Here is a 26,858-nt window from a genome sequence, read left to right as displayed (position 1 = left end):
ATGTCTAATTGTTTCAAATTCACACTTTCTGTTTTTGTATTTGGCCTGAATATCTGTTGTAACTGTAGTTCTGAAGTCTGTTTGTTCATTTGGGAGTTTTATGAGCTTTTTTTCAGCTTCTGACTGTAATAATGTAGTGTGTTCATAACGTGTATAGTGGATGAGGATGCGGGGACTGTCTAAAGGGTAATTTAGGGTTTCAATTGGTCAGAAAGTTTAACTCTGAATAGAGGAGCTGCTGACTGCAACAGAAAAATACAGCCAAGAGTGCTTTTGGAAATGAATGTGGCCTTATAAACCTATCACTTACTTCCATTCCTACTTCAGGGATGTAGGTCCATCACCAAATCACTTAGGGCCTGAACTGCCAACAAAATTCCAGCAGTCTCTAGACAGAGATGGAGAAAGGGAGCAGGAACATAAATGTGAGATTAGGTCCATCTCCCACAAAAAATTCTGGCTGTAGGGTGACATATTACATACCACAATTTCAACATAATAAAGGCAATTTGTTTTATGAAGAGATTAAAAAGGGTATGTGAGAGGAAGTAAATTATTTTAATGAATAACTTTAAATAAAAGAATGTAAACAGGAGAAATGTTTTTAGGAAGTCTGCAATTAAGCATCACTAGTCTGCAAAGGGAGAAAGTTGGTATTTTCGTAGGAAAGTGGCCTTTCCTGGATCAATAACATGCAAATATTCAGCTTTAAATGTACAATCCAAGATCTGTCTCTTGGAGACATCTTTCAAAATTTCAGTTCTTGTGGAAGAGGTCAGACATCCAATGTTAGAGCTGTCCACTGCTTACTGACTTGCACATATGAGAAATGTTTTCACATTGAGGATACATTTCACTCTGTGCTAAATAGATTAGGTGCAAATCAAATCTAGTATCTCAAAACAGGGCATCTATGAAGAACTTTGAGCCTTTAGCAGCAGCAGAATTGGATTCAACTACAATCTGTAACTGTTGGTTTGGCATATCCACCGTTCTAAAACTGTCATTGTGCCGGGTGATCAAGTTTGGTTCAATGAAACGTACAGGAAGATATGCGAAGAACAGCACCAGACAGGCCTAAAAATTCGAGACAAAAATGAAAATTGCTGGACAAGCTCAGCCCGTCTGGCAGCATCTGTGAAGACAAATCAGAAATAATGTTTCAGGTTGAGTGACTCTCCTGCAGAGCCATTCTGATGAAGGGTCAGTTGACCCGAAACATTATCTCTGAACTGTCTCCACAGATGCTGGCAGACCTGTTGAGTTTTTCCAGCAATTTCTATTTTTGCTGCTGATTCACTGCACCTGCAGTTCTTTCTGTTTTTATTAAGCCTAAAAATTAGATGTAAATCTGAAAACCTAAAATAAAGGACTGTTTGCATGCAGAAACAACATGCAATAGACTAACATAGGCAATCCCACAACCAGCAAATCAGATCCAAGCGCTGCAGTCTAGTCACATCCGGTCTAGTAAAATGGTGAATGTTTGTGCAATGGTGTGGAGGAAGAGAATCCATAAATATCTCCTTACTCAATCATGAGGGAGCCCAGTACATCATTGCAAAAGACAAGGCTAATGTCATTGCAACCATTTTCAGCCAGACGTGCCAAGCGGATGAACCATATTGTCTTCTCCTGAGGTCCAATCATCATTGATGCCAGATTTCAGCCAACTCAACTCACTCCACAGATATGATTTGTAATGCAAAGTGACTTGTCAGTATTTCTGGAGCCCTAGATTCTTAAAACTTATGTATGGGTAAGAGAGTGAGTTCCAAGAGACCTAATGGGAATTTCTTTGCATTGGAAAAGTTTTACAAATAGAGGGATTAAACACTGAAGAACATTACCCTGTTCTGTTAGAAGGATCTTGAATTGTTTCTTTTTTGCTCTTGTGAAGGCTTTTAGGTTTAGCACACTGGTGAAGTAGACTATGTGCATTTGTTGCAAGAGCTGGACAATGTTCAGGTTGTGCCGATAAGTGTAAATTCACATCACAATGCCAAGACAGAATGTAATAATTTCCCTATGATATTCAACAGAATTACCATCACTGAATCTCCCACGATGATCATTCTGGGGAGTTACCAATGACCAGAAAAGTACTGCACCAGCTATAGAAATGATTACCAGATCAAACCGGGAATTCTGCTGCATGTAACTTACCACATATCACCCCAAAATCTGACCACTATCTACAAGGCACAAGCCAGGAGTATGATGGAATACTTTCTACTTTTCAGCTCCAGAATATTTGAGAGCTTGATACCAGTCAGGATAAAGTATCTCAGTTTGGTAACTCATCCACCACATTAAACATGCATTCCCTCCACCAAGCAGCAGCGTGTGTTATATGTATGATGCAGAAACTCACGAAGTCTCACAGACAGTTGGCTGAAGGGAGAGTCAAACCCGGGTCCCTGGTACTGTGAGGCAGCTGTACTAACCACCATGTCCCCCTCAATAGCATCCTCTAAAACCATGACCTCTACTAATTACAAAGATAAGGACAGCTGATTCACAGCAACATAACCACCTGCAAGTTCCTCATGCTAGTCTGACTTGGAACTATGTTACTGTTTCTTCAACATTGCTGGATGACAATTTCTGAAACTTCCTTCCTAACAGCATCATGTTGTACTGATGCCACCTGGTCTGCAACAGCTGCAGAAATCAGTTCACCACCATTTTCTCAAATACAAATGGAGATGGGAAAGTAAACACTGACCCACCCAGCAATGCTTACATCCTGCAAATGAATAAATTTAATAAATTATGTTCTCTCGTCAAAATTCTGGAAAACTGAAGCCTTTATTATCGTCACCAAAAGGTGATCGATTCACCACTGGTACATAGATTTAAATTTTTAAAAATATTCTTTTTGTTGTAAACAATGAAGATCTTTTCACCAGCATCCATTTTTATTTTCTGTGCAGTTGGAACAGCTGAAGTTGGAAAATAAAAATCTGGTAAAGAATTTGAATACTGAGAAGACTCTAAGAAAGAAATACTGCAATATGGTGGAGGATTTGAAAGGTGCGGCTGAGCATTAGCGTGGATGAAATTCATGTCAGATTTGACAACTCTCATCAATTTGTTCAGAATTAATATTGCTTTCTGCAAAATACAAAGGAAGAGCAGGCAAAATAAACATCACCATTGATTCACTAGGTCAAGTGTGACTTATCTGTGATCTCGTACCTGAGGTACTTCACCTGAATGAGATGTAATAAATATGTACTCATTGACCATTTATCATTTGTTAGCAAAGTCCCAATACTTAAAATATTTTCAGTGATTTGGTCATAACGTCTTAACTATTAATTCATCAGTGTAGACATCATTGCATAACAGCACAATACCATTGCTATTCATTCTGAGGGCTGCTTCACTAATGTTCTTTAATGAAGGAAATCTAGAATCCTTACCCAGTCTGGCCTATATGTGACACAGCAATGTTGTTGACTCTGTGCTGCCCTCTGCATTTGTCAAGCAAGCTTCTCGGTTCAAGGGTATTTTGGACTGGGCAACAAATGCCAGGCTTGTCAGTGACATCTGCATCCTCAAAGGATTTTTTTAAATAAAAGGTCAGCAAACAAACTGAATGAAATCAGAATGTCATAAAAAATTGTATCAATAACATTTTAGTGATTTAGACAACAATTGCAAACATTTTCTCATCTCCTGACATCCATTAACTTCTTGTTCACTTCTATTCAATTTTCAGCTTATGGATTATTTATGCCCCCTATTCATAGCTGACCAAGAACCACTGTTGATAATAATGACTGTCTTGTGAACAGACATACTTTCCACTCTTCTCCAGAATACCCTGGCCAAAAACCAAACAGGCAAGATCACAGTGGATTTTGCACAATGTAAGGGCTCTACATGGGTTCAATTCTTTATTTCCTGATTGCTGAATGAATTCTGGCAATTGCTTGCTCGATCTATGGAAATGCTATTGTAACAGCACTCAGAGTTACCACAGATCCCAGAATAAATTCACAGAGATCATTATTGGTGACAAATGTAGCAAGTAATTTTATGCAGTAAAAGGATTACACTAGAGTTGAAAATGGTGAAACTGTGCTTGCACGTACCACTTTCCATTATGCAGGAAAAATCCATGTCTTCTGTCGTATACGGCCTTTGAGTAAATCTGAGCTAACTCACGGAAGCCAGTGTATTGTCCAATCTCCTGATGAGTATACGGTGATCATCAAGAGTAACCATGGAGTGAAGGAGTTCCAATTTGACCAAGTATTTGACGGTTCCACATCACAGGAAGAATCCTTCAGAGAAACAACTAGGTTGGTTTTAATTATTAACCAAAATTTCAGAAAGTTGTCCTCAGAGAAGTTGCAATCTATTAAACATAACATAGGAGCAAAATACTGTGGATGCTGGAATCTGCTCTGATGAAGAGTAATCTAGACTCAAAACTTTAGCTTGCTGTCTCTCCATGGATGTTGGACAATAGGCAACTGACTAAGTAAGTTCTATTATCTGTGCTGAACTGCTCTCCCATTATCACACATTTTAACACGTTCCTCACTTTTAAAAAACTGCTTCACCTTATCCTTTTCATGCAGGTACGAGCCGAACGCAGAAAACCACCAACACAAAAGACATCAGGCTCTACTTTCACCTCCTGAGGAGAAAGCCAGTGAAGCCTCAGATTATGTCATGGCACTTTTGCGATTGGCATTTATTTGGAAGAGTTGCTCCACTGATCATATGACAAACGCATACTATACAGTGAAAGTGTGTCATGCGTACTGAACCTTTTGCTTCCCAGGAGAGTTATCATTGCATATTCGAGAATACTGCATAATACTTACAGGCGAGGTGGAGAGGGATTCAGGTCCATTCCCCCACTGCACCCTTCGATGTCTCACAAGAATTGTGTTCATTGTTGCCTCCAGACTTCTCTAAATGATGCCATGATTACTTCTGCTTCATGGAAATCTACGTGTGATTTGCAAGCACTAATAACATAGTGTCCATTGCTTATGACTAGCATTTTCACCCCATATACTTGTACACTACATACATGAATGGTGATATGATTGCAAATGATGTGTGCCTGCATTCTGCAAGTGGATTATTTATACCTTTGCCCTTTCATTGTCCTCCCAGCGAGCAAATGTACCCATCAAACTGACACTGACTCCACAATCCTAGGTATTTTCCCAAGTATTTTCCAGTTGCACATCACTTCTAGGCATCGGAAAGTGATGGCAGGGATTGCAGTAAGGAATATACGCAATCAGTACTAGGCTCAGCCACTGCAGTTCAATAATGCCTAATGTTATGTGCCACTGTCTGTTGGTGGTGACTGCCTATAACATTCCCTCCCGCAGCATTCCATACTCAGCTATTCATGGACCCTAGCACTGTCTAGTCTCCACCTCCCATCAACAGACAGCCCTGAGTAATAACTGACAAGAACCATGTCCACTCTGCTTGCAGATCCCAATTGATTATTCACTATTCCTCTGACTGCTTGCACTGGACCTGCATAGCTGAATATGGCCCACTTCCTACTCTGCAGTGAGGCAGGACGCTTCATCATGACTGTCCTAAGTGGATGACTGACCCTGGAATGTGGGCAGACACTCACACTGAGTAACCAGACCAGGACCCCTGCCTGACAGCAGGTCTGTTGACTTGACTGAGGCCAAATCCCCACAGACAATTGAACATGGCTATTTGGTTGCAGCACAGGCGGTGTTTAGAACACAGGCGCATGATGTAGGTGTGCGATTGGTATAGCACAGTGTAACACACACTGGACTGATTACAGTTGACATGCACTCTGGCTCAGTGTCTGTGCTAAACAGCAATTCAGACTCTGGCTAATAAACCAACATACTAAAAAGCAATGCAGGACAAGGCTGTGAGAATCCAACCAGATGCTAAGTGAGTCCTAAGAGAACAAGCTAGCAGCCCTCAGGTGCAACCCAGTCCAGTGTATCAGCTGGGTGTCTGCTCTTGTGTGCAATGTGTCGTTGCTGAAGCATTTCAATAGTAGCTCCCATTGCAGCATTAAAACATAGCATTTTAGGCAAGTGCATTGGAGACGTACTATGATGGCACAGAGAAAGTGGAATGTTATAGACACCACTACTGTGGACAAGAGGTATGTGCAACTGCTACCTGGAAGTGTACCCATGAATATTAGTGCTGGGTGTCCAAAATAATTGTCCAGAGGAGCAAGTAACGAGCTGGAATTACTAGGTTCCCACTTGGATTTTCACGTCAGGAAGTCTTGGCTTCCAGATTCTAAGCATTCTGTGATACAATAGGAGGGTGTTATTAATAAGGTGAGGTTTGCAGTTAATGAGAATGTTAACCCCCATTATAATTGCCATTAGTGGATCTCTCACCACACCCTAGTGAGAATCTCATCCTGATGCCTGGACCTCTTTGGGAAAATGTAACTGATTGCCCTGATGTCACAAAAGACCTCACTGGACTTCTTAAACAATCAACCTAGATTTTGCTGAGTAGCCCATGTCTCTCAAGGCTCTATCAGGTTCCACGTTCAGGTTTCAGTCACATGACTGAGGTTCCTGGATGAGTCACTGTATGATAGGGTTGCCTTTGCATCTGGTCAAGACCTTTGTGTGCTCGAGAAGATACCTATGGGGGCTATTATCAATATTGCAGAGAGTTTGAATGGTTTCCTCTCGAAACAAACCTGGCTGGGGAGATGCAATATCTGTGGCTTCTTCATGGAGTTTGATTAGAACGCCTATACAACGCAGGGGGATGTGCCATTCTCAGATGTGTATGAGATGGTTTTTAATCACTGGCATTTTTTTGGAATGCATATTCTGTACACAGTGACCTTCTAAAGTTCAGCAGTCTGCAACACAGAAAGAAAGAACACAGTTTTAAGATTAAACAAATTTTGGGCGTCTGTTCATGCTTTCTGAGCATAACATAATTTTGGAGTCACCAGCACAGTGGCAATTTTGTCATGATATAAAGCTAATGAAAAAAGTACACCACAAGACCGAACAGAACAAGTCACGGAAGGATTTGAATTGACTTGGGATGTGACAAAATTCAATGCAAAGAATTGAAAAGTGATTCACTTGGAGACAAAATGTACAGAAATAGTCCATTATTTAGAAAAGAAATACAGTGTATAGAAAAGGGAAAAAAAATTCTGAAGTTCCTTAATGGCAATTAATTGAAAATGCCATAAAAATGCTTGGTGATAGTGAGTAACAAAAGATAAAATTTTGGGATATAAAGAAGGTGGATAGGAAGCCTAAAGTAAGGGAATCTGCCCACTCATAAATCATTGATAGGCAAGAATTGGGATAACTGTACATAGCTTGGTCACCAGTGTGTAAAAAAAAACGGAACTGTTCAAAGTGTGCTGCAAAGAACAAGCAGAATGATTGAAGGGATTGGGAGATTATATGCTAACTTGGCACGTTCTGTCTGGAATACAGATAGTTGAGGTACGATTGTGGATTTTAGGATCCTTTAAGTTACTATCTAAGGCACTCCATCTTTTCAAGAACAGTAAAACCAGAGAACGCAAGCTTTCTCAGAAAGAATGTAAATTGAAGATTAAGATGTGGAAACATTGGGCAGACTTTTCTCAGGCGATTGGAAGTGGATTTAGGGGCAATGGCATTGGGAAAATCCCAAACGGTAACCATGTGGTCACAAGCTCTGCCAGCTCCTCTCAGGATAGGATTAAAAGTGAGCTGGGGGCACTCTTGGACTTGTCAGGTAATTAAGAATTTGTTAAGGTTGCTAATTCAATTATGTTTTAACATTGGAAAGTCCAATCGCTGGTAAGGTGTTTCTCACAGGAGGACACACAGTGCAGCATGGTGGCTCAGTGGTTAGCACTGCTGCGTCACAGCATCAGGGACTGGGTTCGATCTGACCTTTGAGTAACTGTGTGGAGTTTCCATATTCTCCCTGTGTCTGTGTGGGTTTCCTCCAGGTTGTCCAGGTCTCCCACAGTCCAAAGATGTGCAGGTTAGGTGGATTGGCCATGGTAAATTGTCCATAGTGTCCAAGAATGTTCAGGCTAGATGAATTAGCCATGAGGATTACAGGGATAATTTAGGGAAGTGGGTCTGGGTGGGGGGGCTCTTTGGAGGGTCGGTGTACGCTTAGTGGGCTAAATGGCCCAATTCCACACCATCAGGATTCTGTACCAACTATTCGCTAAGCCTCTGCTTTTTCCTTATAGTCTTCACTTTTTTCTTCACAAGCTGTGTTCTCTATGTTCATGTGGAGAAGAGGGAAGGATTACATTTGTGGAAGATGTGTGGCATGGGTACAAAGGGGAAATAGGCTGAGGGTGAGTGTCTGTGTTGGCTATTCAAACAGGGATGTGAGTGGATTCAGGAAAAGGTATGAATGAAGTTGCAAGTTGTATTGACCTGAAGTGTGTTAGATAGAAGAATACTGGGAAAACCGCAATGAGACTTGAGCACCTGAAACATTATGCCACTCAGCAGTCATACCTTCCTGAGGTCCTGGATCCTCTAGGGACACTGTCTGAAAGCTCACTTCTTCAGTCACTTCCATCCATACTCCTTAGTTTGAGAGATCAATTATTCTCTCCTGTCCTGAGCGAGGACGCCTGCTATTGTCTGTCAGCTTTCCCATCAGTGACACATGGTGAGAGACCAGTAGACAGGGTTTGAGAGGAAACGTTGATGGATGAGTGAGAAAAAGGAAATGGGTCAGGTTCAGAGGGTCATTCAAAAGATCCCTGGCAGGAGAGGGGGAGGTGGGCTGGGGCTTTTCAACCTTTTGCCATTGGGTGGCCCTCAATGGGCCATAAGGCACAAAAGCAACCCCTCCCCCACCCCAGCCCACAAGCAGATTATTCTAGCTGGTCTGACCTTGAGCATGGTCTCACTCTTGTCGCTGATACAATAGATGTTTAGATACTTTCTAATCAACCTGTTCAGAGATATTATTGCTGAAGACATTGGGACTTAAACCTGGGCCTGAGATTCAGAGGCAGGGATATTACCCTGACTTAATTTGGGATGTTTGTGTGAAACTGGAGAAGGCCTTCCACCTCACACCTTATTAAATAGGTCCCCTGGCTTCCAACTGTTTTGCAGGGAAGTAGGAGGGGACATTAAATTCAATCCCTAAACTCTCTCTTTCTTGCCACAGATGCTGCCAGAGTTGCCATGTATTTCCAGCATCTTTTCTTTCATTTCAAAGTTTACCCATCTGTCATGTTTTGTTGTTATTTATTTTTTCTGTGTGACCATTGCTTAAGATTTTAAGTATTTCAAGAGAAGGTCAAATTCAATAAAGATTATTTGCAACCAAGTTATCACCAAGTTCAAGAAATATATAACATGTCATCACCCCTCGGTCTCTCAATAGTATCTCTGATGGAATTTTGAACAAATTGGAAGACTTTTGTCATAGTCAATTTCTTAAAAAGTTCTATATTTCATTCACCATTTCATTTTTAAAAGACTGATCAATTGACCCTATTTGTCCTGTTGCTGATTTTGTTCGATGCATATACATGGAAATGTTAAATGTTCTCTTCGGGGCATGAAAGGAAGTCAGTGCATTAAAAAAATCAGCTATCCGTGAACCAATATTTTGTATTAATGTAGGACTGTCCTATACCATTGGAAGGTAATTATTCTGGTTAACCATTGAATCAGTAATTAATGCATTGTGCGCCTACAGGCTAATTGAGTCAGCTGTCGATGGCTACAATGTGTGCATTTTTGCCTATGGTCAGGCAGGCTCTGGGAAAACATTCACAATGATTGGAGAGAAGAAACCAGCAAATCTAGGAATAATACCCAGAGCATTCAAGAGAATATTTCAAATTATACATGAAAGCCAAGCAAACTTTACATTTCAGGTGAGATGGTAAAACAATATATATTTTTTTAAAAACTTACTCAAAAACCTTGAATGTTTTAGTACTTGTCTCTAATTTCAAATATTCTGTGGTAACAAATTCTGTATGTCTGAGGTTCTGATGTATGGTATTGAAAGCGTGAAGATATCTTTTGAGTGGAAGACAATTCTAGGATCATATGATTCATGGCCCTTTAAGGTTGAAATAAAAACAGGAAGCTGCAGGTTTGGTGGCATCTGTGTCGAGAGAAACAAAGAATAAGGTTTCTTCAGAGCACGTGCACTTACCTCTGCTTCTCTCACCACAGAGTCTGCCGAATGTGCTGGGAATTTTCAGTTTCTTACTGTAACTTACATTTATTTTAGTGTCTAATTCATTGCCAATTCTCTTCCAGTCCAACTGTCCAACTGGAATTCTTTTACACTGTTTTATCTTCTTCACCTTCATTGCTTTCAACTTGGTTTCTTTCACCATAGATCCCCCCAGAGCTTCTGATTATTTCCAGCACTTACAGGTTTTATTTCAGATTTCCAGTATCTGCAGTATTTTTGCTTTTACTTTACCTTAGGGCTCAATTCTTATTGCCAGCTCAAAGGTTGGTGCAATGCAAGCCTTCCATTCCACATCTCAAGGGATGGACTCACCAAAGAAACAAATCAAATAAAAAGGAGATAACATGAAGGGCATGTATTTGCAGTGACCATTGACATATTGAGTATTGACACCTTATTTTGAAGTACAGTACAGCAAAAAAAAAAGAAAGTTGTGCAAAAGTTCTATTAAAATTTTTGAAAGTGCATTATTATAGGCAGAACCTGGAAAGGGAAAAAAAAATCTAACAAAGAGAAAACAACATACCTGCTTGATGAATGATTACTAAGTAGATCTCACTGTCTGTCACACTAATGTTTTTACAAATGCATGGAACCACACAAACCCGACTTCTTTAGCAGAATTGATTCAGTGCTAGTTGTTTTCTATGAAAGCTCTTGAACTGCTGAGTGTTCCCAGGATTTTCTGTTTCTGTTGCAGTTTTCCAACATCTACAGTTTTGTTTCTTTCCTTCACCAAGAGGAAATGGATGCATATTAAACTAAAAGAAACACAAAGCTCCTGGAGTTTAATGTCCACCATAACACACTGATTCAAATAGTCTGAGGAGCTAGTAGATAAAGTAGTACACAAAATAATTGGATGTGATTCATTTCAGAGCATTTAGTCTATTTCCTCAGTAAACCCTATTATTGTGGGATGATTTTTGGATTTTCCCAACAAAGGGCTGGAACGTACCAGAAAACTGTCAGTTTCAGGTGTTTCATGGAGGGTTTCTGTCTGTGAACTCTAGCAAGTTATTTTATTCAATTCTTCACAGCTTACCTCATTCCACTACAGTGCCCACTAGCATTCAGTCCCAACAGTGGAAGTATTTGGCATTATCAATACCTCAGGATTTCTGAAGTCATGCTTATAGTCCAGCCATGTTCAGATCAAGCACTGCCAGCAAGGAGCTGCCCTTCAGTGTGTGCATAGTGCTTCAGCTACAAAAATGATGCTGCCATAGTGCCATAGCATGTTAAAAAACCTGTCTAAGGGTGTGCTACTCCCCCCTCAATATCTAAGGTAGTGAAATGCTTAGCTTATTAGGGACAGCATGTCTTTTGATAAACAATAAGTTTCCAGTCAATGTGTGATCAATGCACCCAGCTTTCAATTGCTGGAACCTGATGTCAATTATGTCCTGACTGGCTTGTTGTGCCTGATGTTGCACAGCTCTGTCCTCCAGCTCAAAGTTCTCATCTTCCTCTTTGGAAGACTGAAGTCATTCTCCTAGCAATTCTGTGTCCAGCACACCATCTCTTTGCCTCCTCCAGCTGTGTAGAACATAGAATGCAAGGACAATACAGTAGAATGTGTTTGGAGTGAACTGTTAGACCGCTGTCCATGGAACTTAGTTGTGAGTTTGGGACTGCTGACTGCTGTCCAAGATGGAAGTCCAGTGGAGCAAGTGATGCCAAGGAGTTGCCATGGACCCACTCTGACTTTCATGTTGAGAATTGTCACAATCAAGTTTTTCTCTAGCACATGGGAGAATAGGTAACTGAATGAGGAGAGATTAGGCATTCACGTAAGTTCATGCAAATAGGCCACTTGATGCTCATTAGCAAGATTCTTCATTCCCCATTCAAAACCTACTTGCAGAGCCGGACATTTTCTATCAGTGAATGCTCTTTTTGCCAATCTTGTAACATTCTCCTTTCTGACTTATGATTGCCTGATTCATTCAGGGGCTGAGAAAATTCAGCCTGTAGTGCCAGGTGTAGAGTTTGGTTCTTCTGGTGGGGGTATTGTTGATTATTGTAATAATAAATTAGTTCATTTAATATGTAAGTCTGTTATTTCCCTCTCATAGTACAAGAACGTCCTACCTGGTTGCTAGGCCTGGGGTCTTCCATATTGTTTCAATAGCGATTCTGTTTTAAATGGAAGGTACATTCGTCTCAGTCCATTATTTTGGTATTTTGTTGACTGGCTTCTGTATCATTGTTTAACTTAGGTCTTGACTTACATGTTGGAGTTACATAATGATCAACTTTTGGACCTTTTCATCAACCCTTGTGAAGGTTCCACTACAAAGCTTGAAATAAGGAAGGATAGAAAAGGATTTGTATACATCCAAGGAGCAGAAATAAAGAAGGTCACCAGTGCAGAAATGCTCTATGCATTGTTTGAGCAGGGTTGCACAACTCGTCACACAGCAGCCACAAGTAAGATGGGACATGTCACAGAAAACCATCTATTTATCAAATAAGGCCAAAGTTTGTGTAACTGTTAGTTTAATGCATCATATAATTTTAATGGAGGGGATTGCAATTGTCTTGTTTATTCCATCATATTATCTAAGGTTGACACCCATTTGGTAATTATGCATTGTACTTGTATTGAAGAAGGGAAGATGGTGAGTTATATGTTCATTAAAAATCTATCAGACATATAAAGCATGCATTAAATTAAATATGCCACATGGTTGAATGTGCATTAAAAAGTCCTGAATAGTTAGAAGTGTATCCTCATCCCATCTTTTTTCTCAATATCTTGGACATTCACCTTTTTATTGTGAATCTTTCTTCTGCATGCAAAAAAAAGGCATACCAACCTAAGTGCAGAGTTCTAATCTCTTAACCTCACCTTCTGTTATTGTAAAGACCTCATTTTTTTAAACAAAAAAATAATTTCATTCTTAGGTCCAGGAAATGGACTTGCAGAATTAGTTTCTAGAATTCCAAAATGCAAAACTACTTGCCAGCAGCTAGTGAGTTTTTCTTTGTTGATGATTCCTATTTCAATATCTCAGACTGATAGACAAAATGCATACATGTCATTTAGGTCATAATGTACTTGTGTAGATAACCAAGATGCCCTCTGGCAATCTCCTGATCAGTTCTAAGAGCTTTGCAGGAATTTAACATAAATCCAAATAGATCTACAAATGGATCCATTTCCAAAAATAATTTTCAAAATTACTGGCAAAGCTCGGGAATGTATAGGGGTCAAGTTCATCCAGCATGGCATGAGAAAAAACACATTGTCAGGTTGTTTCACAGTCTTTCTCATTTTTCTTTTCAGGATCTGAATTAGAGTGAAAGATCGGGGAATTATTTGAAGGAAAACAGTGGGAATATGCTTGGTAGGATGATAGTCTGACAGAAAGAAGTCTGTGCCAGACCATCAACATTTTACAATTGATATCAATAACTTAGATTAGAGGAGTGAAAGTATGTTAGCTAAATTTCCAGATGATCTAAAAATAGCTAAGAATGAAAGTTGTGCAAAGGACACAAGGAAGTTGCAGACCATAATATACATTGGGTAAAAATATGACTGATGATAATGTGGAAAAATGTGAATTTGTTCACACTGGCAGGGAGAATAATAAAGCATGGTAGCCTTACTGTGTTAAAGAAGAGCATCCCACCCTGTCCCCGTATCCCAACATTTCCCATGCCTATTTCACATCCCTAGACATTATGGGCCAAATAGTATGGCCAATCTACCTAATCTGCAAATCTTTGTTTGTGGAAACAAACTAGAGCACCCAAAGAAATCAGTACAGACTCAGGGAGAATGTTCAAATTCCACACGTGCAGTCATCTGAGGGTGAATTTGAACCTGGGTCCCTGGTGCTGTAAGGCATCAGTTCTAACCACAGAGCCACCATGCCACCCTATTAAATAGAAAGTGACTGCAGAATTCCAGAGAGGGATCTAGGTTTTCTAGTGCATGGACCAGAAGATGTTAGCATACAGGTACAGCACGTAATCAAGAAAGCTAATGGAATGCTATCCTTTACTATGAAAGGAATTGAAACTAAAAATTTGATTTAGTGAGACAGGACATTGGTGAGACCAAACGTAGAATAATACACGCAGCTTTGCTCTTCTTATTTAAAAGATGTTGATGCTATTGAAATATTTCGGAGTAGGCTTGCTAGACTTAAACCTGGGAAGAGTGTGTTCTCTTATGTTGATAGGTTGGGTAAACTGGATTCATGTCCACTAGAATTTAGAAAAGTGACTTCACTGAATAGATAAGACGCCTGAACATTCTTGATAAGGTGGATGTAGAGGTAATGTTTCCCCTTGTGAGTGAGTCCAGAAGGAGGAGCATAGTTAAAAAATTAGGGGTTTCTCCTTTAGGACAGAAATAAAGGGGAAAAAAAATATGAGAGTTGTACAATTTTCAAACTCTCTGCCTCAGAAGGCAGTAGAGGTAATTTCTTTGGACATTGTTAAGGTGGAATTGGACAGATTCTTGTTAGGCAACAGAATCAAAGATTATCAAGGAGCATGTGTGAATTTGGAATTTGAAACATAAACATGAATTTGTTGAAAGGCAGATCAGGCTTGAGGGGCTGAAAGGCTGACTCCTGCTCCTCACTTGTGCGTTCCTGTGTACAAAGTTTTGGGCGGCATGAAGGCTCAGTGGTTAGCACTGCTGCCTCACAGCACCAGGGACCCAGGTTTGATTCCCGCCTTAGGCATCTGTCAGCGTGGAGTTTGCATATTCTCCCCATGTCTGAGTGAGTTCCCTCTGGGTGTTCTGGTTTCCTTCCACAATCCAAAGATGTGCAGGTCAGGTGAATTGGTCATGCTAAATTGCCCATAATGTTAGGTGCACTAGTCAGGGGTAAATTTAGGGTAGAGGAAGGGGTCTGGGTAGGTTACTCTTCAGAGGGTTGGTATGGACTTGTTGTGCTGAAGGGCCTGTTTCCACACTGTAGGGAATCTTCTAACTTCAAAATATGCAACAGTGGAAATAGTTGTTAGATTCTGGAATCCAAACTGAGCTATTTAACCAATAGTTAGTAACAGGTGATCAAAACCTAAATAGTACTTTCTTAGTGCTTTGCTCTGCTCCAAATTCTAGGGCGAGGGCCATTCAAAATATAACACAGGTACTTAACCCAATACCAGTGGCATTTAGGCTCCAGCTCATGGACTCAGGAAGATTTTTACATGACTTCCTCTCAGAGGCAAAATGTTTCTGACAATCCTGTCTCTTAACATCATGATGTTAGTACAGAGAAAATACCAGGATAAGATGCCCTATCGCTATTTGCCTCAGAGTCAGAATGGAACAGAAACTTAGCATAAATGGGTCTTGTCCCAAATCAGGGGGCTACTCCCCTCTCACTTCACTAATTCTCATTTTTTATGTGGTATAAATTGATTTTCCTAGATATAACAAGTAATCCCAAGATGTATAATGACAACTTTGTAGTCACATGCAACCTGTTGTATGTCAGTTCATTCATTTTCTCATTTTTTTCCAGAAATGAACAATGAAAATTCACAATCCCATCTGATTGTTGGAGTGACAATAAAACGTACCAGTCTCAGTGATGGAGCTGTAACTTATGGAAAGCTCAGTATGATTGATTTAGCAGGAAGTGAGAGAGCATTCAAAACAGGAGCAACAGATGATCAGCCGAAGGTCATTCTCTTCCACATTTTCATTAGTTTTCTCTCTTTCAAATCGCTACTTATTATTTATGATAGCAAGGTATCTAACTGACTGATCCTTCCAAAACATTATTGAGTCACTAGAAAATTGAGAATTGAAAATGGTTTGTCCTTCCTTTTAAATATCATATTGTTGTACTAAATTTATTGTTACTGAATAGATAGTATACTGGTCTATTGAACTTCTTGCTCTTTCTCTGCCCAGTCTGCCATGGATCCATCACATACGATGATAGGCTTCATGCTGTCGTAAACTATTCAGATTCTCTCATAGACATGCCTGTCCTTCTATGCCTTGAATTTCTATGATTCCAACTTTGTGCCAACAATGGAAATATATGTTAGGAATTGAGGAATGGACTTTGTCACATTTGTCATTAATTTAAATAGTGCATGGGGTGGTACCTGACTTTTTAATGTGACAATCACTCATTAACTGCACAATTAGAAAACTACAACTTACAGATGTAGTGTACTTCTCACAGTACTGCACAGATTGAACATTTTAATTGTGGGTAGTTCTGTCATGTCAACTTAGTTAAGTCCACAGCATTGTCACATTTAAATCAAAAGGTCATGGAATTAAACCCTGTCCATATCCCTCTGCAAATTCATAAGCTAATCTTTACTGAAGAGGAAGTGTTGCATCGTTCAAGATGTCATTCTCTGGATAAGGCATTAAACTATAGTTTCACTCAGGGATTGAATATTTTGTGACACAATTTGAAGAAGAGCAGGGAATTTTCCAAGTCTGCCAGCCAAATTTTCTTTCTCAGTCACCACCAAGATTAACTCTTCTTTTCTCACATTGCTGTTTAATCGGGTATTTGCTGTGCACAATAGTCACCATTACAAAGGAAGAAATTTTTTTACATTAGCATGATATAATAAGATGCCATATATTAGCAAATGTTTATTTGGTGTACACCTGGGAGTTCTACTGCTTAAGGTAAACCTAATCGATGGTACTTGCTGACAGCTGTTAGCTGATAGCAAAATAAAATGATTTTAAAAAGGATTGGTTGGCATTAAGATAAAACAGGTATCATTTTTCCAAGAGTTCCTACATTAAGAACAGTGTAATGGATAAGGTCTTACAAACCTCATTGATTTCTGTGATTGTAAACTGGGGTAATGTTGCTATTGCTGATTGATCTTTTGTTTAAGGATGACATCACCTAAGAGTCACAACTTTCTCCAATGGATTTTCATGTGACTGAACAGACTGACTCCCCGCAGATGTTTGAGCACTTGTGATGTGAAAAGGAGGATGGAGTTTAGGACTTGCTTCTTCCCCTTTCCTTCTCCACTTCTGCTGCTGCTATCACTGAGGCATTTGGACTCAAAGCTTGATGGATGAATTGTCAACAGTTTGAATGATTGCTAACAAGCTCCTCCTACTCATTAATGTAAATACCACATCTCAACTATAAACTTAGTTTGTGTTGCCATGAGGCTTGTCACTTGAAGCCCTAATCTACAGATTGTAGATTTGGCTGTCCTGCTGATCACCTAGTACTATGTCTATGATACATGGCCCATAGCTTCCTCTTACAGACTACCTACTGCCCCTGGTAGGCATTTGGGTTACACCTTGTACTTAATATGGTTTTCTGTAAGTACATCACTCACCTGTACAGACTATTCCATCCTTGCTTCATGGCATCTTGGGGACGTCACTGACAGATTTACACAAATCTCCAACTCATTATATCCTTTTGCAATACTGCATTCCCTCTGCAAAGTATAGAATCGTAGATACCAGTTTTTGGATTTCCACCTTATTATGTGCTTGAGCACCAAATTTGCTGCCAATTTCATCGCAACAATAATGCTGACAGTACACCGTCATTATTCGTGCAAGAACTGGCCTGCTAATAAACAAGAACCTGCAATTTTTTGAATGAGCACAACCCAACAGAAGTGACAGACATTGTATCAATTTCATCTCAGCCAAAGGTGCCAATCCCACCAGCTGTGGGCTTTTTCTTTGAGTCTTAAACTTGAAAGTATCAACTCACTTAATCTTTAGTATTGCACATCAGGTACAACATGTTTAAGAATCTGCACTTTGTTCGTGAGTTTTTCTATTTTTAGTAGAACTGTGAGTTTACTGTGAAAATGTTAAAACAAAGGAAATACAGAACAGGCCACAATGAGAATACATTTATATAAAGTGGTCAAAAATTGTAATTAAGGGACTGCAGGATAAATTATTTCCTTCCCAAACTTAAAAATCTGGATGTAATGTTGAGGAACACTTCACCCAAATATGTGGTGGGGTGGTGATTCATTCTGATGAAAGGTTGGATGGATGAATGTGAAAGACAGAGGAGAGTTAGATAGATTGTATAATTACACCATTAACTCTCTTGCATCCAAAGGTTCACTACTGTCTAAGCTACATAATTGGTTTGTGACCAGATCATAAGTCTCTTTGTGGTATGTGGAGGAAACAGTATCTGCAACAAAATTAAAAATTAAAACACTACAAATGATAAGAAAATGATTTTTAATAAATACTTTTGCAATAGCATGCAGAAATCATTAAGTAAAAGTTTACCTGTCTACTTTTATCTTCTGAGGATCACAGGAAGCTAATTCCATCAACGAGTCTCTGAGATCATTGGGCGATGTCATCTCTGCTCTCTCAGGGGAACAATCCTTCATTCCATACCACAGTAACAAACTCACATCGCTGATGCAGGACTCATTGGGTGGGAATTCAAAGACACTCATGTTTGTGAACATTTCCCCAGCAGATTACAATGCTGAGGAAAGCATCAGCTCATTGACGTGAGTATTCAACTTCAAACAAAAGTGTAGCGTAAGCAGAAGAAGTGTGTTGTTGTGGTTTTGACACACTGGCAAACAAAAATCTATCCACCATTCCAAACTGATGCTTAGGATTCTATAATTTTTTTATAGACTAAGAGGAATGGTAAGATCATATTTCACACCAAGGGGTAAGCTGTTCTGGCCCCAAAACAAGGATCAAAATTCTGACCTGTGTGATATTTTAGAGATATCTGCCTAATCTATACAAAACTATTATCACATATACTTTGGGAACTAACAACTTTAGTAATGTTTGTTTTAAGTGACACCTTTGAAACCTGATTTTTCATATATGTAAACAGGCATGCAGATAATAAGCAGAGTGACTACTGCTATTTGATTGTTTGACTCATTAAGTTGAGTGAACTGACCAAATTTCACATTGGCCCTGTAATGGTGGTGTATTGTAAATAGTGCCATGGACAATGAAAGCCATAAAATGTTGGCACTGGTGAACACTTCCACTTCTCTGGCCACACAACTCCCCAAGAAAGGTCCCAAATTAAGGAGGTAATAGCAGAACATTTGGAAAGCTGTAAACTAATCAAGCAGAACCAGCATGGCTTCATGAAAAGGAAATCCTGTCTGACTAATTTATGAGTTTTTTTGAGGATGCCTCAACCAGAATGAATAGATGGGAACCAGTAAATGTATTGTTTTTGGACTTCCAGAAAGTGTTCAACAAGTACAATGTATATTAATCACCTGCAGGGAGTGAGCCAAATTTGCAAATGGCACAAAAATAGGTGGAAAGAAAGTTGCAAGAGGACTACAAACTGTTTGCAGAGAGATACTTATAGATTAAGTACGTTTGCAAAAAGTTGGCATTTCGACTATAATTTAGGAAAGTGAAAGGTTGTTAACTTTGGGAGGGAGAACCAAGCTTAAAAATGTGTTGCTGGAAAAGCGCAACAGGTCAGGCAGCATCAAAGGAACAGGAGAATCGATGTTTCGGCCATAAGCCCTTCTCCTGTTCCTTTGATGCTGCCTGACCTGCTGTGTTTTTCCAGCAACATATTTTTAAGCTCTGATCTCCAGCATCTGCAGTCCTCACTTTCTCTGAGGGAGAACCAAATCTTATTTAAATGGAGAAGAACTGTAGAAAGCTGTAATACAAAGGGACTTGGGGATATTTGTGCATGAAGGCTCACACACAAGTGCAGCAGGTAATCAGGAAAGCTAACGGAAGGTTGGCTGTTATTTCAAAGGGTTGGAGTATGAGTAGGGAATTCTTACTGCAACTCTGGTTGCATCATCTCTGGTATAGCGGGATTATCTTATGAGCAAAAGTTAAATATCTAAATGTTGAAAAATGAGAGGTGATCTCATTGAAAAATGTAGGATCTTTAAAGGACTTGACACGATAAATGCTGAGAGGACGGTTCCACTCAATGGAGAGTCTCGGACTAGAGGGCATAGTCTCAGAATAAAGAGACTCCAGTTTAAGACTGGGACAAGAGGAATCTCTTTTCTCAAAGGGTTGTCAGTCTTGGGAACTCCTTGTCACAATAGAACTGTGGGGGCAGAGTTGTCATCTTAATTTAATGCTGATATAGTTTGATTCTGGATCAGCACTGAAACCAAAGGTTATGGGAAATGCAGGAAAGTGGATGGGAGGAATGTTTGACCAGCTATGATTGTACTGAACGGCGGGAGCAGGCTGAAGGGCCAACGGCCTATTCCTGTTCCTATTTCTTATGGTCTTATTGACTATGCTGAGTAATTGATAACATTAAGAGTGGAAGATTTTATGAGTAAATTCACTCAAGCCATAGCAGGATAGGCAGAATGAATCTCACACAACCAAAACCTTCAACTAAAAAATGGCAAAATTAGAATCTCAGCTCATTCATGAGACAACAACAGAGATTCCTGGCACACAATGCTAACAATATCTGGGCCTATCTATACTTATGCAATTGGTTCCTGGTGGCCATCATTAATGGTGTTGTGCATTTGGAACACACACTCCGTTTTAACTAAAAGTTGCAGTCACCATTATCAATGAGATGAGGTCAAGAAAACTCTACAAAGACTATTAGTGCACCACCTCCTGTACCACCACAGAATGGCGAGAGATGTAACAACCTGGATTATATATTTGCCATGCATTTAGTCCTGTGTTAGAATAAACAGATGGCACTAACTTAAATTGTTGCTCAAACATGTGAACAGATTTCCTAATTATTTTAAGCAGAGCAAGCAAATTGTATAATTCTGTATGTCCTTATTATTATTTATTATTATTCTAATGTGTTCAATAGTCTGTTGGATATTACCAGTAAACATTGTTAACTACTGTAAAATGTTTTATTTTATTAGATTGTCATGCGGATGTGACTGCAAATAAGTATTTTCATGATTTATTTTTAAACATGAGAACTATTTCTGCTTTTCTGAAGTACTTATTTAACTTAATAATTCTTAACATGTAGTTGTTAATTTGATGTGCAAATCCAGCAGTTTTTCTACATCAATAACTGTCCATTAAAAGGTGTGGGGATCTTGAATCACTATAGTTCATTTTGGCCATTTTGATACAATCGAGTAGCTTGCTGGGCCATTTCAAGGCAGGTTATGAATCAATTATGCTGGCACAGAACTTAAGTCACAGAGTGGTCAAACTGGGTAAGAAAAGTAAATATTCTTCCATAAAATGCTGAAATTTAAATAATATTTCTATTTTGCTTTTGAAACAGTTATGCATCTCGTGTTAAATTGATAACAAACAATGCACAGAAGAATTCTGAGATCTAAGAGGTAGCTCAACTCAAACAGGTAAGAAAGAAAGTCAGCCATTTTAAACCCACAAAAGCAGGTAAGTGCAAGACAAAAAACTTCAACAGCATGTCTCTTTTCTCAGCAATTCTCAAGTTCAGTGCTTCATCAAGTGAGGGATAGCATGACCGTGTTGAGGAGGAGGGTGTACTCATAGATGCAGCAGATGAGTGGCACAGTAGTTGGTATTGTTGCCTCACAGCGCAAGGGACCCGGGTTCAATTCTAGCCTCAGGCAACTGCCTGTGTGGAGTCTGTACATTCTCCTTGTGTCTGTGTGGGTTTCTTCTGGATGCTCTGGGTTCCTCCCACAGTCCAAAGATGTGCAGGTTAGATGGATTGGCCATGCTAAATTGCCCAAAGTGTTCAGGAATGTGTAGGCTAGGTGAATTAGCTATGGGGATAGGGCAGTGGCATGAATTTGGATGGATGCTTTTCGGAGGGTGGGTGCAGACTCAATGGGCCGAAAAGCATCTATCTGCATGGTAGGGATTCTACGATTCTATAAAGGAGGTACCACCCCTTGGCTAATCACTGGCCTCTGGTGTAAACAGTGAGACCTGCCAGACGAGGAATTTAACATCAGCTTCCCTTGCCGTATAAAGAAACCCACAAGTGTCAGGAGAAGGTATGTTACAGGTCATTAATTAGCCACTTCAGGGCTTTAGTTGACCCACAAGTGGGCGAGCGTTTGGTAAAATTGTGGCAGCAGTGTGGTGTGGCATCAGGAATGGGGCCAATGGGGCACTCAATTCTACAAATGCCCAGCACTTGCTAACTTCTGTCCACAGGGCTATAAAATTCACAGAATAACAAACCTCAAATTTAGTACCTGGATTATGTTTTGTACAACACACTAGTGAGTGCAAGACTAATAAGATGAAATTGGTTCATGCATGGCCAGAGGAATTGGGCAGGAGGTAGGACATCAGATTTCAGGAGGTATTGGGATCAATTCTGTACCTGTAGGAATCTGCCAACGGTAGATGTGTTGTACCTCCATGGAGCTCAGTCCAATGTTATGGGTGTGTGTTATCTAGTACTGGGGAGAAATATAAACTGATTTGGCAGAGGATTCAGCACCAGGATGTAACATCAAAAACTGCAGCATGCACTGCTGCCTGGGTGTGGCAAATTAAACTCAATTCTGACATAAGAAAGATCAGTGATTGAAGCCAATTTGAAGCATTCTAAGATGGCTTTGAAGTGCATGTATATAAATGAGTTTTCATTGCTACAGGCACTATGATATAGCAACATTGCCAGGAACCTAGTTCAAAGATGGAGAGGATTGGCAATTTAATGTTCTTGACTAAAACACATTCAGGAAAGATAGGAAAGGATTGGTGGCAGTATTATTCAACAAAGCTATTATAATAACAAGAGTGTAAAGATGATGATGAGTGACCAAAGCGTAATGTATATTTGGATGGAATTAAAGAACAATAGAGGAGCTATTGTGCTGGCAGGAGTAAATATAGACTGGCAAATGATGGGAAAAAGATACAGGAGCTGCGTAAAAAAAAAATGAAATCTCACCGCTGGCATGTAAGTACAGGATGATGAAAGTCCAGAATATTTCCTGCCATATGAATGTTGGCCCATATTCTGGCTACCAGGTGGGATTTCTAATTTGAAGCAAAACAAAAGAAGAACATTTGTTTGCAAGAGACTGGATGGCACAAGAATCCCTACAGTATGGAAACAGGCCCTTTGACCCAAAAAGTCCACACCAACTCTCCCAAGCCCATTCCCCTACATTTATCCCTGCCTAATGCACCTAACCTCTACAAACACCATGGGCAATTTAGCATAGCCAATTCACCTAACCTACACAGGTTTGGATTGTGGGAGGAAATCGATGTAGGCACGAGGAGAATGTGCAAACTCCACACAGATAGTCACCTGAGGCTGGAATCGAACTCAGGTGCCTGGTGCTGTGAGGCAGCAGTGTTAATCACTGAGCCACCATGCCAACCCTGCAGTGGTGTCATTTATCAGTGAACCAACTGAAAGATAATGTACACAATGTAAACTTGGTATACACATAACATTATACCCTGAAATAAGTTAACACAAGAAGCTTCTCGGAGATGAGTGACATGTAAGCTATTGTTTGTAGCCTTTAGTTTAGTTCCTATCTCCTTCACCTCATAACCACCATCACCATTTTGACCCAACTCTAACTTTGAACAGGTGAATCTGGGAGAGTTGTTGAGTGTCCAAAATACGGTCACAAGCCAAGAATCACTATACAGCAAGTACGCTTAACTTCACCAAAGTAGAAAAAAATTGAAATTATTTAGTGGATCTTTCAGAAGAGAGTTAGAATTAAATTTTACTGGTTCATCTCAAAATTGTTCTCAATATTTCAGCATATTTTGAAGTCACTTATTTTTAAAAAATGAACACATTGTTCACTTTCTTTTTAGATTTTTGCAAAATTGAAACCTGGAGAATCACTGGAAGAAGCGTATTGAGTGGTATTCTGGCTTTGACTTCAAACAACAAATTGATGAATTTAAGCAAATGTCTTGATTGCCATTATGAGAACAGGTTTTCACTCTATTGAAAGTCAGATAAAATGTGCCTTTTACAACATCTTTTGTCCCCTGGATGTTTTTAGGTTTTATTTATTTACTGGTTTTTAAATTCACTGCCAGTTTTTGCACTGCACCTCTCAGTATTGTTTTTGAACTTCAATATCTGCAGACTGTCCTCTTACAAATACATGTTTTGAATGGTTTTCTCAGTTATTGGAGAAATTTCTGACAAGCTAGCAATAATGCCAGTATTTATAATGTTCATTTGTAATGCCCATCTGTGCTTTCCCTGTGAAAGTGGCATTGGACATTTTTCCTTGGTTGATGGTATTGGGTAGGACATTGCGGCATTTTAACCCAGTAGTGATGAAGTTCAAATGAGAACAGTGTGTGTCTGAGAGGAGAAAATGTGATGGCATGCACCTGACCTTGTTGCTCTTGTCCAATTTCTTGGTCAAAATCATAGAGTTGGGACGTATTGTCAAAGTAAATAAATTTGCAGATGATGAAAGTATGGGCAAACGTCCCCATGCCTTTGGTAAAATTGTGGTGGGAGGGTGGTATGACAAGAGGAATGGGGCCAATGGGGCACTCGAGTCTACAAATGCCCAGCACTTGCCAACTGACCAATCACATTACCCCAATCTTCTTATTGAGCAGTGTTAAAGTATCATGTGGTGAACCAGTTGATACTGTATACCCAGTCTGTGCCCATCTCTTATAGCCCAGTTATTGATATGGCTAATGCAGTTAAACCTCTAGCCTGTGATGTTTCTGAGGAGGTTGAGGATGTGTACATCATCCTGGAAATGCTATTGAAGGTCAACAGGAAGGGGAGGATGAGTCTTTTCATGTTAGTCATTTGTCACTCCAAGCCTAGGTTCTGCTGTACGTTGAGCTGCTTAATAGCAAAGCAGAACATGGTACACTTGCAATGGGAAGATTTTTGCTGATGGGCAAGATTGTGATGTTGTGGACAACATTGATAAACTGTATGGTTTTCAATAACAACAATAACTAAACAAATTTCTAATGCCAGCCAGCGATAAAGTCCTTAGAAGTGTATTAGCACTTAAAATCTTGCTGAATATTTTACGAAAGAAGAAATAAATGTAATTAAAATCCAGGTTTGATGTAATTTTTCTCAAGATTAATTTATAGAGTATGAAATCGCTGGCAAAGTCAGCACTTTTTCATGCATTTATGAGATGTAGGTTTCACAGGTGGGGTCAGCATCTTTTGTCTATTCCTAACTGTCCTTACGCATCTGGGGATAAGCAAATTTCTTGAATTGTTGCAGCCTGTTGTTGTCTGTCCTTTGGACTCTTTGACAGGTTTACGTACTAAAACACTTGACCCACGTGTTCTTGTCGGTGAGATGGGGCATAGAATTCGATTTGTGATTCCTCAATTTTATTAATAAGATATTCCTTATTAACCATACAATGTGAACATTTTCACACATTATTTACTCTCTATCTGACTCTACCCAAATAAGAGAGGATATTACTCACAACGTTCCATGAATTTGAGCTGGGCAGCTGGAATCCCCTTCCTCTCTGACATGGGTCTTGGTCTCTTCCACGACAGTGGATCTCGCAGGTCAGGCTGGACTTTGTCCTGGATCTTATAGGGTTGCTGCGCAGTGTTTTTCCACGACTCTTCCCTGCAGCTCTTCCCTGACAGAATGACTTCCAGGTGTGTGTTCTTATCTCCCTCACCAGGACCTCTAGCACCTCAGCCTCATTCTGAGGTTGTGCTGTATTATCAAAGGTACTGTGTTGCAGATGCAACATTAAAATAATATGTCCTGTCAGGCAAACGTAAAAGATTGAAGTCCATAATGTGGAAAAAAAAGTGAATAGGCCCAATTATGTTAATGAAAATTTATCCCTCAACCACACCACTAGAAGCAAAGAATGATCTGATGTGATATAACTATATAGGATCGCTGTGTTCCCTTTGTTTTAAGATTTTAAAAGCGTGTTGGGTGTTTTGAGGTAATTAAAGATATTATATAGCTCAATGTTTTTCTTCTTTAATTGACATTTGCTGTTTGGAGTTGAGGCAAAATATGGACAAAGCATCTTAATTTAATTCAATGCTTATTGTTAACACTTGTTTGGTATTGTAAATAAACATTAATAGAGAGATTGGATATCCGAGGATACTCTCTTGTATGTAAGCATTATGTTGGAATGATTACTTAAATTAATACTCACAGCCTGCAGTGCCATCTGGTGGCTGTTTAATAAATTTCTTCTGCCTAATTTTATACAGTTAAAAATTACACAACACCAGTTATAGACCAACAAGTTTATTTGGAGGCACTAGCTTTCAGAGCGCTGCTCCTTCATCAGGTAGCTGTGAGGTAGGTGAAGGAGCAGCACACCGAAAGCTAGTGCTTCCAAATAAACCTGTTGATGACAACCTGGTGTTGTGTGATTTTTAACTTTGCCCACACCAGTCAACACCGATTCCTGTGCAACATAATTTTATTTGTTTTTTTTAATTAATGAGATGGTTATGGAGGTTCTAAGATGAAAAAAAAAATAAATGGTACATACTGTAAGCTGAGATGGGATCAAAAAGTTGAAAAGAGTTTGTAGATCTTTATATCATGTTGGCTGGCATCAGTTTAAATGAGACAGACTTGGACAGTTCTAGCAAGAACTGTCCAAGCAGTTCAAGCTGAGCAGATATGAGGCTCTGTGAGCATCAGCAGCAGCAGAATTATATTCAGCTTCAATCTGTAGCCTGATGGTCTGGATAAAGTTTCACTACTGTA

General features: G+C 39.6%; 1 protein-coding gene across 1 annotated transcript in view; it reads left to right on the top strand.

The window, feature by feature from the left end:
• LOC132825898 (uncharacterized) overlaps nucleotides 1–24,007 on the top strand; it is a 29,651-nt gene extending 5,644 nt beyond the window's left edge. Inside the window, exons 3-8 of the mRNA XM_060841518.1 lie at nucleotides 2,937–3,036; nucleotides 4,121–4,313; nucleotides 9,712–9,892; nucleotides 12,447–12,657; nucleotides 15,723–15,883; nucleotides 23,960–24,007. Of these exons, the coding sequence (XP_060697501.1) occupies nucleotides 2,937–3,036; nucleotides 4,121–4,313; nucleotides 9,712–9,892; nucleotides 12,447–12,657; nucleotides 15,723–15,883; nucleotides 23,960–24,007 (894 nt within the window). The remainder of the gene's footprint in view (nucleotides 1–2,936; nucleotides 3,037–4,120; nucleotides 4,314–9,711; nucleotides 9,893–12,446; nucleotides 12,658–15,722; nucleotides 15,884–23,959) is intronic.
• The last annotated feature ends 2,851 nt before the right edge of the window (nucleotides 24,008–26,858 follow it).

Source organism: Hemiscyllium ocellatum, chromosome 2 (genome assembly GCF_020745735.1).
Source record: "Hemiscyllium ocellatum isolate sHemOce1 chromosome 2, sHemOce1.pat.X.cur, whole genome shotgun sequence".
Lineage (NCBI taxonomy): Eukaryota > Metazoa > Chordata > Chondrichthyes > Orectolobiformes > Hemiscylliidae > Hemiscyllium > Hemiscyllium ocellatum.
The sequence above is the reverse complement of the archived record's forward strand: the minus strand, read 5'-3'. Positions and strand labels throughout refer to the sequence as shown.